Here is a 14668-nt window from a genome sequence, read left to right as displayed (position 1 = left end):
GTGGTTACATCTGAAGTTAAACTTACGGTACATGTTCCTGTTAAACCAATTAAGGAAACAGCAATTGCACTGCAAGATCATTAAAGGCCATACGTGTAATTGCCTATTATTCTGATATGCCTAAATGAACAACTTCCTGCTTTCAGGGAAGTTTGTGAGATTGTTAATTCTACCTTTGTGGTCATGGTGGTGAGATCATCTATAGACCATGGATTTGGGTCTATCCACACTAATGGGACCATTTGTTGTGACATTTTTGTATAAATGGGTGGCAAAAGAGTTTTGTCAAGCTTGTTTCCACGCACATTCCAAACCACTTCAATTTTTTTTTTTTCAAAGAGCAAGACAAATTTATCTGTATTTTATTTAACCAAATCAACCCCTACCGTCGCAGGCACCCAAGCAAATGTAGTAAAGTATTTGCTCAAGGACACAATTGTCACGACCGGGGTTCGAACCCACACTCCGGTGACTTAATAACCACCAGAACTTGAATTCGATGCTCTATTAAACCACTCGGCCATGGCACGCTGCTCTTTTGCAGTCCTCTAGTATTGACACTCTACATCCCCAAGGTACACAAACCAGACAACCCAGGGAGACCCATTATAAATCTGGCAATGGTTCCCACACTGAGACAATATCTCTTTTTGTTGACAGTTTTCTCAAGCTGCTAATGCTGCAGATTCCATCATATATTCATGACACTCCTGGTTTCCTCAGCAAAATCTCATGTATTCAGGAGCAGGTCCCCAACACAGCCACCATTGCACCATTAAATATGTCCTCTCTAACATTCCCTAAGGGGTTGCTTTGTGTTTAAAAGTTACTTGACTGCCTAAAGAAGGAACATCTTTGTGTTGTTGAAGTCTGTTTTAGTGATCCAAGCCAAGTGACAAGTTGGATTGGTATTCTTGGTAACCAAACATTTTTTGTGGTAGACAAGTGAAGGTGTTGATAATGTAGCTTGCTCATGGCTTATATATTGTACTTGGTCTCAGCTCAATGATCTCAGCATGGCATTGCATATTCTTTAGCGCTGCATCTGCATGCTATGGCGCCCATGCGTACTTCACATTCCAACAACAGATAGAGCAAACAAACCAAATTAAAAAATCGAGGGGGCTCCCAGGACAAATTCAGTTTTGTGATCCACTCATTTTTTAATTCCAGTATGAAAATGGGAAAAATGGTGTAAAATGCATTGTTTTATATCGTTCAAGTGCATTTTTTGTCAAAGTCCAAAACTGTTTGATGTGACGGTCATCACATAGGCCTATCACAGTTTCAGTCCAGTAAACTTATGACGAGACAAGTCCTGCAATTTTGGGTCTTGAATAATAATACCCCACTGTGTAAATGCTGACCTTGAGTCTGGAAAATACCTTTCCAGAAGTATACTGAATATCCCAAAGACAGACGAGATCAATCTCCTCTTACATGTACATGTAGTGCTTTTAAACCATTACAAAATAAAAGCAGATGTACAGTAACTTACATGTAAGTTGAACTGTATCGGGTCCACAGACATAAAGAACCTATAGACGGACAGCACCTATGGAAATCAACGTCCAGATACCGTAATTGTGACGGCACCAGACTATACCCCAAACCGTGGGCAAAATCTGTGAAAACGCAAGCGAAAACACGTGTAAAGCAATGGGCGAGTGAAGAGATGACGACAGAAAATGTGTGTGTTTAGGGTAAACGAATCACTTAAGTCTAAGAAACAATGTAAGATCATTAGCTAGATACCTTTTCTGCCGTTAGTTGTTTAGACTGGATTTCCCGGGGGGGAAAAAGGTTGTAAACATGACATTTTAACAGTTCAACCTCAACGCCCAACATTTGCAAACAGTCATATGGATTATTTATGAAGTGTTGTCTTACATATTAAGGCTACAATCCCGCATCGGGTCATCATCTTCTGCAAATTTATAAAATATAATTAAGACGGTGTGGGCACTGCCTCAAGGTTATACCAAAACATGTACTAAAAGCAGCGGGTCACGCGTTAACTTCCGCCCACGGTTTGAGAAAGTACAAAATTTCAGTTTGGCGCCCCCTACTGTCCGTCTATAGGTTTTTTACATGTATGTCTGTGATCGGGTCATAGAAAGATTTTTCTCATTTTGATTCTGGTCTTGTACTCAAATTTCTTGTCTAGTGAAAATGTTGAGCTACGTACAAGCCTTGCAGTCTTGTGGTTTTTGCTCTCAGATTCTAGCTGGCTAACCTCTCAAATTCTAGATGGCTAACCTCTCAAATTCTAGCTGGCTAACCTCTCAGATTCTAGCTGGCTAACCTCTCAAATTCTAGCTGGCTAACCTGCACAGTTTTTCTCAGTGTCAAAACAAAAATAGTTTCATGTACAGTAGGCCTACATGCAGCACATATTATGTAGTACAAAGATGGTTCTCAACTGATATATATTTTCTGAAAATGTTTCCAATCCCCTTTTTTTATCTCACAGATATGTCCAGTAAATCACGCCCATTGAATTCCACAAGCATCTGGCATCATTGACTTGAAGCTTCTGCAGGTTGAGCATTAATAAACAGAGCTACAATATCCATTCTACTCGTCCCTACCAGGCTGAGACATGCCACCACAGAAGATTTTGACCAGTGAGGGCATCAGTGGGGTGCTCAACTTGAAGGCCGGAAAGGCGGGGCGGAGGGGTGTGGCAAAATGGAAGAAGAAATATGCTGTTATGAGGCAAGACGCACTCCATCTGTATGAGGGACAGGTAGGGTCTTGGAGGTTCTTTAAGTTTGGTAATCAGTACTGGGACCTACAGGGCCCAATTTTATAGCGCTGCTTTGCGGCCGATTTTGCGCTTCCTGTGCGATTTCCATTTCAAAGTGCTGCTAACCGTAAGCACACAAAAAGACGTGCTAACGATCCGGTACTTACTGCATGAAAATAAATGACGTCACAATGCAAATCCTTGGTAAACGCGCAATATAGCTGCCCAATTTTGTTCTGCTAACCTGTGAAATATGTTTGCACCGTAGCAAATTCTTCTTCTACAGTAAGCACAACAATTTGCTCACCATCACTTTAAGCAGCGATGAAAGTGGGCCCTGTACATGTGTACGTGTATACACTTCAGTGCTTGGCATATCATAAGCCTTGTTCTCATTGGATTTTGTCTCGTTACCACGCAGAAAGTGACCATGACTGGCTTTGGTGTAAACCTGTTCTGCGTTACCACTTGACTTATATTCCGCGACATTGCATAGCGTTTTATAGTGATGGTGGTATGAGAGATAGCAGTACAAAAACATTTTAATCTTAAAAGTGTTACTGCATGAAATGTTTCTCAGATTGTGTTTCCCAATTGACGAACTATTTTTCCTGCACAAACAAAACAACTCCAGACTTCGGCCGTATCTGAATCATTTTTTGAAATTAAATTTTCACTGGTCTTATAGTTTGATTGTATTTTTTATATACATAAGACAGTTTATCCATTCTGATTGGTCGAGAGGGCATCACGTGGGGTGTTTGAACTGATGATACAACACCAGTAAAAAGTGTTGAAACATGGGCGTGACACGCAAGCTTGCAGTTCAAGTGCTTATAAGCCATTTTCTTCATTCCTATTGGTCAATAGCAAAGGCTGGGCCAGTTGTGCCACACATCACGATACACAGCAATCTCCATAAAAGGAGTTGTTTACCAGAGGGCCTTACCATTTCATAGCTAGAGGGGTGTTGTGTTGAAAGAAATCATTGAACAATTATATTTTTTGCATTTATTTTACTTTTGTTTGACCAAAAAGTTTTGATGTTTTTTGACCAATCAATAGGTATTTATGAATGGGAATCGAAACGTGTTGAATCGGTTTTCAACTAGTGGTTTAAACCCACTGAGGCCTGGTTCTTGATAATTTACCTCGACTTTGTCACAGTAAAATTATCAAGAACCAGGCCTCGGCTGGTTTAAACCACTAGTTGAAAACCTCTTCAGAACACATTGATTCCCTTATTGTACATAAGGGAATTACAATGTAAAGGGTAGCGACTAGTTCTTTCACGGCCGTTTAGAAACGGCAGGGTCGAATTGCCGTGTGATGAAGCACACGGCAATTTCAACCCTGCGAGGTTTTAATCGGCTGTGAAAGAACTAGGTTAGCTACCATTTTATTCCCATTCATATACCTTTTTGGTTAAAAGGTGTAATAAAGTAAGAAACTCTGTAACTTAAATGCTTAAGCTCTGTATGTTCCTACATCCATGTACATGTTACAGTGTACGACGTCCGTGTGTTGCCATCTATTTCCGACAGTTTCCGGTTCTGTTCATGCACAAGCGTGTATATTCTTGGTGCAACACGTTCTGCAACACAGCGCGGACAAATCAATGACAGCACCTGCATCGCCCGTAACAAGAAACGTCTTGCATCAAGCTGTCAAGTTATAAACACTGGTCATTATTAAAGGTTTAAACAGCCCCCACCAATATAGTGAAACTGTCTGAGGTATATGAATGTGGGGTTAAAGAAGTCGAATTGGTAAAAAAATACAAAGTTTAGCCTATACAAGGTATACTTGGCCTTTACCCAGTGCAATGTTCTCGATACAATGTACACTGCATACCATGTGTATACCATGTGTTCCACAAAACATCCTTGTACTCCATGGGTTCTGACACTGACAGCAAATGAAGTCATGGTATGAACTCAAACACATTGGCTATAAATAGGTAATGACCTAAATGGCACAGAGGGAGGGAGTGTAAATGATAGCATCTCATCACCAATAACTTAACAGCTGTCAAGTATTCATCAAAGCCAATCAATGATCTGCCAGGTCACCCTCTGGTGAATTTAATGAATTATTTCAATCTTACCCTTGGTGAAGCGTGGAGCTATAGGGGTGAACTGTGCATCAACATGTGTAGTGTTTTAAAAAAAGAACATTTTCTGGCATTTCTATCTCTCTTCATTTCTTCTAATGTGGCTGTTTCTTTTTCACTTGTAGTTGTTTGTGTTTTGTTTTCTTTTGTGTTGTGTTTTCATTTATAACCTTAGAGGAAGACTCTGCTAGGGTTTACAATGTATGTAATTAAAAAATATAACAGTAGATATCTTTCAATTCAATGGCCTGTCCAGTCCTACATTCATATTTTTATCAGAGTCAGAATAAGAAAATATAATTAGCTGTTGCAAACTGCTTTGAAAATTACCTATGGTACGGTCTAATACTTAGACATATATAAACAAATGTTCATGCAGAAATATTTCTCAGATTGAAATGTGTTTGAATTCCTCTATAAAACCACACTAAGGGGATTGTTTCTCAAAGGGTTATCTAGATCAACAGCTTTTTATGGTCATAAACTGAGTAATTACACACCACATGTAAACTCTCCTATTAATTTTCATGAAATTTCAGACCCTTTTTTCCAGATACAAGCTAACACATTGTTTACCCACTCCATGTGTCAATGTATTTAGGTAATTGATAAACCACTCCCTTCTGATCTGTTTGAATTCCATGGTGTGGTTGTAAAAAGTAGTGTTGATGGTGTACATGTAGGAACCATTCACTTTGTGGGCTCTGATGAGTCAACCAAGAAGCTGTGAATCAACACTATAGATTTAACACAGATTGTTGAGTGTGTTCTGTAAACAAATAGACTAGGCCTCTTCTTACTGGACTTTCAGATAGAGATCTTCCTAAAGTTCAATAAGTTCAAATCACCGCTGCTCGCTCACGTACACCTCGTACTCAAAATACACTTCTTATAAGAACTCCACTGGCTCCCAATAACATTGCGTATCGCATTTGTTAAATCTCCTTACTTTTTAAAGCTCTTCATGGCCTTTCTCCTGATGTATTATCAGATCTTCTCCATAAATATATTCCTGCTCGTCCTCTTTGTTCCACTTGCCAATCCCTACTGACGCAGACAACTTTCTTCAGTAAATGTTATGGTCAAAGAGCAAAGGAGTAAGTCTTCATTATGGGATGAGTTACATCACAAAACACCATGGAGTTAGACACAGCGTGCATCAATTTGAGCAGCAGGGTACATGTAATGATGTGTGGCATTTTGCTTGTCTGTTTACGTTTTAGGAAAATAGTCCACAGCTTCCTCCTACCATGGAGGAAGGATCTGAAATTGACTTTTAAACAAATCCACAATCCAATTTTCCATTTGCAGTTTGTTTTTATCAATTGTAATATCATGAGCAGGATAGTGAATATATAGCTGGGCTCGAATCTGGGGGAAAAATCCACAAGACCGCGACTCTGAATGTTTACTGGACTGCTACAATTACCAAAATGAATGAGAAGAGACTAGAATCAAAATGAGAACACACTTTGAACACACACACTAAGAGAAGATTTATCTAGGTGATACTCGGCAGGATTAAAAGATATTTGTGAGACTCAAACTCTACATTTGAACATCATTGAGACAAGAATGTTGAATTGAAAACTTAAAAAAAGACTACCAGACTTGTCTTATCTTACTGGCCTGACACTGAAATCACTGGCTTTGTAAAATTTACCCTGAATACAATGTGAGTACATAATAAATATTTAAAAAAGCAATAAATATTTAGGGTCAAAAAGTTTTTATATTTTTATTTTATCCCAAAACCTGTTTTTAAAATACTGTGACAGTTTTTTACTGTCAACAAGTAGACACTAATCAGCTGCATGTGACATTTATTGTAATTCATAAATACCTTAGACAGTTTCGCTATTCCTATTGGTGGACAGTGCGTCGCGTGGGTGTGTACCAACATTTGTTTATGACCAGTAAAAAGTGTTAACAACATGGGCGTGACACGCGAGCTTGTAAGACAGTTTCTTCATTCCTATTGGTCGAGAGCAACAGCCGGGACAGTTGTGCCACATCACGCGATACGCGCGACGCGCACAACACTCCCTTATAAGGAGTTATTTTACTTTTGGGTTGATGTCTTTTGACCGAAAAGGTATATTATGAATGAGAATCAAAGTGTGTTGAATCGGTTTTCAACTAGTTGTTAAAACCCAACGAGGCCTGGTTTTTGATAATTTACCTCGACTTCGTCTCGGTAAAATTATGAAGAACCAGGCCTCGTTGGGATTAAACCACAAGTTGAAAACCTCTTCACCACACATTGATTCCCTTATTTATTGATATTTGGCCTATATTTCAGCATTACTTTGATGAAAGCCAATCTATGACGCTACCTTTTAAACCATTAAACAAAATGAAAATATATTCATAGTCATCACTCATCATTGCTTGGTTGTGAAGGATGGAATGAAGATTGTTCCTTTCAGAACTTAAAATACAAACATATTTTTCCAGTACAGCTTGGCCTCACACAAAGAATGCACAGAGGAAGGGTGAAAGATCCTCTAATGCACTCATGCAATAGTTTGCCATTAAGTCTGCCAAACCAGTACTGATTAAAATACCAAGGAATGTCAGAAATTATCTTGGAGATTCATTATGTAAACACAAGTAGATTTGACCAAGTCCTTTCCTCATAATCTGTTTACATTAACAACTACGCAGTGTGCTTTCTCTGTCAAGTCTAATCATCATGGAGGCTAGGTAGCTTTACCTCCATGGTCTTTTAATAGAGTAAGGTTTAATTGAAGGTGTGCAAACCACTGATGTACTGTGTACATTAACTCCATTTCTTATTGAAAGTAGCCAAAATTCTCGCGGTAGTCACAAATTTGAGAGCATTTCCTCATGTTAACAACGAAGCTTGTAAATGTTTGTTTTTTATACAAACCTTTTCCTTGTGTTGCACAAAGATTCAAGTGTGATAGTTTGGATAGGTCCCAATGTAAAGCAATGGAATTCCTTCCTCCATGCATGGCAAGGCCATGATGAGGCCAAAGTACTCTTTCCGTGTTAAAGGGCATCTCTCATTTCTAACATTCCCTGGAATGTGAACTTTTCAAGCTTATATACAAAATGATGCAATAAAAAAAGCGTTTCTTGACGTGTTAAACTGTAAATAATTTTGGGTTGAACAAAGACAAATTGATTCAAGCAGGACTTGAACCTGTGCCCTCCAGATTAACGTGATGGCACTCTTCTAACTCGGCCCTAATGTTGATTGTCTCCTTATTGTGGCAATATATTTGTTTTGGGGTGCCAGTCAGAAGCCATTCAGCCTGTAACTGCCGTGTAATTAGGCAGGGATATCCTAGCCTTTAGTCAAGGCGCACGCAGCACACCGGATGGCACGCACAACCCCAAAAATGTAACGCACGAAAAAAAGACTATCACCACGAGCGGGTGGGAGAAAATGTAATGCATAATGCATTAGCGTGGTGAGTTGCTGGCCAATAAGAAGCCACTTGCATGACGTCACTAGAGCGTTAAATTTGTTACATTTTCTCCCACCAAAATCGTTGGCAAATGTAAAGAAAAACATAAGGCCCCCAAAACGAGTTGGTAAAGGCGCTTCGCTCGCAGTGATAGTCTTTTTTCGTGCATTACATTTTTGGTGCGTGCTATCCGCTGTGCCGCGTGCGCCTTGATCAAAGGCTAGGGATATCCAAGTTTCTGTACAACCCGGGAAGCGGCAGTAGAAGAATCACCTTTTTAAGGTGACGGTGACCTTTTATAGGGGATGCCACTTTCAAATGGTTGCAAGTTCAACTCCTACTCTTGTCAATTTTTCTTTGTTCAACCCCAAATTATTTCAAATTAGCCAAGTCAGTTCCCTTTTGGTTTATTACTTTATATTTTAAATAAAATCACAGAAATAATCAGGAAACCAGTCACAGTTGGTGTCGGTGGCATGGTATTATTTACTAACTAACCTTTACCCTGGTGTAAGTAAAGTTCTAGCAGTTTTCTGTGCTTGAGCAGACTTTCATGTTGTGAATACTGTTTTCCTTTTGTAAATGTTTCAGGATGATAATGGTCGTGGTGTAGATGAGAGTCACACAGTATATCTATCTAAATACAAAGAATGCATTCACGTTGTGGATAAGAAGGGAAAAAAGAAAGGAGGATTTGCTCTGGTGCCAGCTGATTCCACTTACGAACAGGTAATGTGTTTTATTATATTCCAGGGTTTTGACAATAATCAGAGGTCTATCAGTCAAATGTTTTGGGGATGGAGATCTGGAAGTGGAACAGTCTGGGTCAGTGGTCTTCACATTTGTATCCTTGACATGGTTGAGCAAGACGTATAATGCTTCGTTTGTCAGTCAGTATGTTCCATGTGCTGTGTATTTGCCATTATAACCCGTTTATAAAGACCATTCATTTCTGTACAATAATCACAATACTCGGATATTACTGTAATATTATTCATTCCTTTTATTTTTCAATTTGGTATCATGTAAAAATATAAACAGAAATGACATGAAAACAGACAGGTTTGTGTTTAAAAATAGAATTGTTGTTTCATTTGAAAGTTTCATATGCGGACATGACCTTTACTTTGACCTCTTTATGCGAAAAAAGTAGGTCAAATCTTGCGCCCGTCTGCAGCCGCTATGTGCATTTTGGTACTTGTGCTGCTATGGTCTCTACTCGTTAAAGGGTTAAAGAACCCAGTACACTTTTTCTTAAGAGGGGGGTTTGCCCCAGTTCATGGAATGGTCTGCAGCTGTACGACATCACCGTGTAGGTCTAAACCTCGACAAATACAGCCTTAATTTCAAAGCAACCATGAATAACAAAACTTGTCAAAGACAAGACTTTAAAAAACTAAAAATTCTGTAAATGACAAAATCTGGGAAAAGGGCTTGAGGGCAGACTACCTACAGCAAGAAAATTGGACCAATCAGATACATTGTAGGTCTAGCCAATCGTCAGCTACAAGGTAGCATTAACTGGTGCAATACTCGGAGTGTTCAATCAATCAGACTTTAAATCCGATCCAGTAAAATGAATGTGGTCAGCTTGCCAATTTCCAGTTAAAACAACTGAGGGCCTCGTGGCTTCAAATTCCTATCCATTATAAATAACAATGTTCAGGAAGCCATTAGATTATATGCTGTACATGGACAGTGAAAAACGCTGGCAAAACCCCAAGAAAAGTTTGGTACAAACCCTGTTGGCGAACAGACCACTGTTTTAAGGAAATCCAAGTTTGTGTGATGATCACATGGGTTTTCCCAATGATCTAGAATTGTTTAAACATCAGTAGTGCTGTACATGTATGCATAAATGTACTCGTAGTTGATACATGAATGTGTCACAACTGTAACCGTACAACCCAGAGTATAAAATGATCTCGGACTGAAGTTATGACCCAGTCAACCTTTTAGAGTAATGTACAATAGCTTATGGCTGGTTCGCTGCAAAGCTTTCCTAAACAGATAAATTTGTTAAAGCCATTATACACTTTTGGTAAACAGTATTGTCCAAGTCCCACACTTCGTGTATCACAACTTATATAAAATAACAATCCTGTAGAAATTTAGGCTCAATCGGACATCAGAGTCGGGAGAAAATAACGGGAAAACCCACTCCTGTTTTTGTGCGTTTCACCGTGTCATGACATGTGTTTATAACAAATCCGTAATTCTCGCTAACGAGAATTTATATTGTTTTACCGTTTTCTCAAAAAGTAAAGCATTTCATGGACAAATATTTCAAGGGAAGTCTTCCACCATTACCTTCTGTAAACCCTGTAAATTATTTGTAAATCTGTGAACTTTTTTTTTTTTTTCTGAAGGATCCAATGGCTTTAACTATTTTCTTTAAAGCCATTATACACTTTCGGAACCAAAAACAAATAATAAAGTTCACAGATTTACAAATAATTTACAGGGTTTACAGAAGATAATGGTGAAAGACTTCTCTTGAAATATTGTTCCATGAAATGCTTTATATAGCATAAAACCTTTCTTGGTAACGAGTAATGGGGAGAGGTTGATGGTATCTGCTGTCAATTTTTGATAGCGAGAATTACGAATTTATTTTAAACGCATGTCATGACACGGCGAAACATGCAGAAACAAGAGTGGGTTTTCTCGTTAATTTCTCCCGACTCCGACGACCGATTGAGCCTAAATTTTCACAGGTTTGTTATTTTATATATAAGTTGTGATACACGAAGTGTGGGACTTGGAAAATACTGTTTACCGAAAGTGTATAATGGCTTCATAAAATGGAGACCAGGGACATTTTTAAAACCTTGGCTTTAGGCTTCGGCATGGGCTCTGTCACCATATTCAGAGTAGTGTGCAATGTGCGTGGTGTTTCAATATCAAACGTAGCCCACAGATGGAGGCCAGAGTCTGGTGCCGAAGCCCAAAACCATAGCTGAGATTTTGAAAAAGTCCCTGGTCATTTCAGAGAATGTGTTGATTTTTAGTTGATGGTTGTGGATATTTTGTTTGTTGATATTGATTACAGTGGGTGCTTTCATGTGATGACACTAACGAGCAAGAGAAATGGATTAATCAACTCAATCAAGCAATATCCGGTGATGTCATCACTATCATTAACATCAATGTGAGTAACACTTACAGGTACCTGCCTTGACCCCCCCCCCCCTTTCCCTTATCCCCCCCCCCCCCATAACACTAGCATAGGTACTTTAACATCATTTAACATGACTTTGCTGGTTCACATATTATATGCCTGGACATTAAGGAAACTAGTGATAACAATCTGAACTATCCTTAATTAACAGCAAAAAGAAGAGTCTTTTGCAAAGGCTTTTCTGTTAAAACAAATGTTAAATAGTGTACATCATATTTTGATTTGAGAAAGACTCTGCTAGGGTTGAAATGTCAGCCTATTATCTTTTTTTGTGCTTATATACTGTACCATAGGTCCTTTCGATTGGTAAGCAGCTTGTAACAGCTAATTCTATGTTCTCATCATTTTTTTAAAAGTTTGATTTGACACTTTATATATGGTGGGAATATAATCACAGAAGGATCTGTTAAAGGAACATTACAGAATGGGTTTTTGCTAACAAAACAATTGCTGGCAGTGTAAGCATTTTATGTAATCCACCATATACATAAACTTACAAACCTGTAGTAGTTTGAGATCGATCGGCCATCTGGGTCATGAGAAAATAGTGAAAAACCTAGCACAAATTTTGCATTGCATTGATGTCAAAATAAAAATGAATAAAGCGCTCACTGAGCGATAAACTCCAATTACGCGAAGTTAGATTATTTATTTCTCATCAAATATGACATTTCAGACAGAAACATTTCAAGGGATGTTTTCTACTATCATCATCATTAGATCGTGTAAGTTTTATGTAAATCTGTGATATTCACGATTTTTGTTTCTTACCAATTCTGTAACGTTCCTTTAAGTTATCAACTTGGTTTTCAGAACCCTCACTACTCCAAAGAGATTTACACATGGTGCTATCACAAACCTCACCTGATTATATCTGTTATTGATATTATTATTTATTTAACCTAGACAAACCTCATACAAAACTAAATTAAAATAGTCAAGAACATTTAACTGATCTGCAAACAAATACTTAACAGGGACTGAACTGAAAGAGGAAATGCTATCAAAACAAAACAGAATTATGGAGGACTTCAAATGTTGGATTTGCTAACGAAATGAAGGCAGGATTAAACAAATATTCACTTTATACTGAACTAGCATTTATTGTTTAAGTTAATGTTGGTTTTTGGAAAAAATTGTGCTGTATTCTGATGGATTTATAATGTCGTCATTTATTTCCTGATTGTGTCTACGGTTGAGATGTTAAATCGTTTAACCTTTAAAAAAAATTAATAATTTTCTAAATGGTTAAAGGCAGTGGACACTATTGGTAATTACTCAAAGTAATTATTTGCATAAAAACTTTCTTGGTGACGAGTAATGGGGAGAGGTTGATGGTATAAAACATTGTGAGAAACAGTTCCCTCTGAAGTGCCATAGTTTATGAGAAAGAAGTAATTTTCCACGAATTTGATTTTGAGACCTCAGATTTAGAACTTGAGGTCTTGAAATCAACCGTCTAAACGCAATCAACTTTGTGTGACAAGGGTGTTTTTTTCTTTCATTATTATCTCGAACTTCGATGACCCATTAAGCTCAAATGTTCACAGGTTAGTTATTTTATGCATATGTTGAGATACACCAACTGTGAAGGCTAGTCTTTGACAATTACCAATAGTGTCCACTGCCTTTAAGTTAATGTTGGTTTTTGGAAAAAATTGTGCTGTATTCTGATGGACTTATAATGTCGCTCATTTATTTCCTGATTATGTCTAGGGTTTCGATGTTAAATCGTTTAACCTTTTAAAAAAGTTAACTATTGGTAATTATACTCAAAATAATTAGTAGCATAAAACCTTTATGGGGAGAGGTTGATAGTATAGGACATTGTGAGAAACGGCTCCCTCTGAAGTGACGTTTGAGAAAGAAGTAATTTTCCACGAATTTAGGTCTCAAAATCCAGTGTCCAGCGTCTGTAAAGGTAGGGTCAAACATTGGTGTTTGTCATGTGTAAAATTAAAGAGAGAGACCCAAGAAGTAACACCTGTAACAGATTGGCTCAAAATACACACAGTAACTAGAGAGCCAGCACCGACGATCACAGGCACCCGACTCCATATTTCCATTTCTCAATTTAGAATTGAATCAATAGAAATGGTTAACAGGTTACCATTAAGGAAAATGAAATGTAGATTCAAACCCTATTTATGATTGTTTTACAGTTGGATGAAGTAACCGTTGAGACGCCAGCTTTGAAACACTTGGGTAAATCCAGACCTAAATGTAAAGGAAGAAGAGCTCCCAGTAAGAGACCCAGAATGGTAAGACGCATGGCTATATTGTACACACATACACCCAAGCATACGCCTGCAACCATGGACCTCCTATTGTCCCTCTTTTGTTTATACTTTTTTGCAACAGCTCCCATTGGTTTTGTACACGTTTTCCAACTGTTGGCTCTATTGTCCTCTTTTGTTAAAGGTCCTCGGTTTGAGTGTGATGTGTATCTACACACACACACAACCTTACAGGTCTGGTTTGTGGGGTCCTATTGTTGTTCTATTATTCCCTTTTCTGAAGATCTACCTTGTAGGGTTCTGATTGACCCAATAATTCCTGTGTGGGGTCCATTGTTTCATTGTGTAAAAGACACCACAAGATGTACTACAACCAATGTAAACTCATCCCAACTCATACAACAAAATGCCATTACTGTGGCATTTTGAAAGGGCAATTTTATTTTACAAACTGATATTAAGAAAAAGGAAAACGGAAGAAGTCACAATTTGTGCCACAGGTTTCAATATTTTTGTGTAGTTTTCAGATGAAGCGAAGGATGGGGCATTAACAAGTTCCTAGTGCGTACAATATTTCTAGACTACATGTACTGATGTATGTGGAGATAATTCTGAAATTTTTGAGATAAAGAGGACAGTGTCTGTCACGTCAAACGGTTTTTCCTGGTTTCCATTGGGACAGCTAAGAAACCCCAAATTGCATAACTGTAATAAACTGCAGCTGGGTACCAATCAACATTTCATATTCCTCCATTTGATTATATCCAATTAAGTTGTTAACACTGTTGTAGCTCGACCAATTTTAGTGGTGGGCTCTAAATCCACCAAAGATCATTGCTGAAGTGCAATCTGGGGGAAATCTGTGCTGGGCAGCACGGTGTATTTTGCTCAGAGTTCTGGGCAGGCCAACCCGCCCAACCGGGGTTATACAATGCTGGTTGTTAATCTTGT

The 14668-nt window shown here is 38.3% G+C and overlaps 1 protein-coding gene across 3 annotated transcripts in view; it reads left to right on the top strand.

Moving 5' to 3' along the window:
• LOC139947116 (uncharacterized) overlaps positions 1-14668 on the top strand; it is a 37367-nt gene that overhangs the window by 7443 nt on the left and 15256 nt on the right. For all 3 annotated transcript variants that reach the window (XR_011787319.1, XM_071944963.1, XM_071944962.1), the window contains exons 2-5: positions 2474-2749; positions 8891-9028; positions 11352-11450; positions 13643-13741. Coding sequence is in view for 2 of the 3 variants with exons in the window: in XM_071944963.1 (XP_071801064.1) it covers positions 2603-2749; positions 8891-9028; positions 11352-11450; positions 13643-13741 (483 nt within the window). In the remaining variant the exon portion in view is untranslated. The remainder of the gene's footprint in view (positions 1-2473; positions 2750-8890; positions 9029-11351; positions 11451-13642; positions 13742-14668) is intronic.

The sequence above is a fragment of the Asterias amurensis genome, chromosome 14, assembly GCF_032118995.1.
Source record: "Asterias amurensis chromosome 14, ASM3211899v1".
Lineage (NCBI taxonomy): Eukaryota > Metazoa > Echinodermata > Asteroidea > Forcipulatida > Asteriidae > Asterias > Asterias amurensis.
This window is presented reverse-complemented; position numbering and strand designations above follow the sequence as displayed.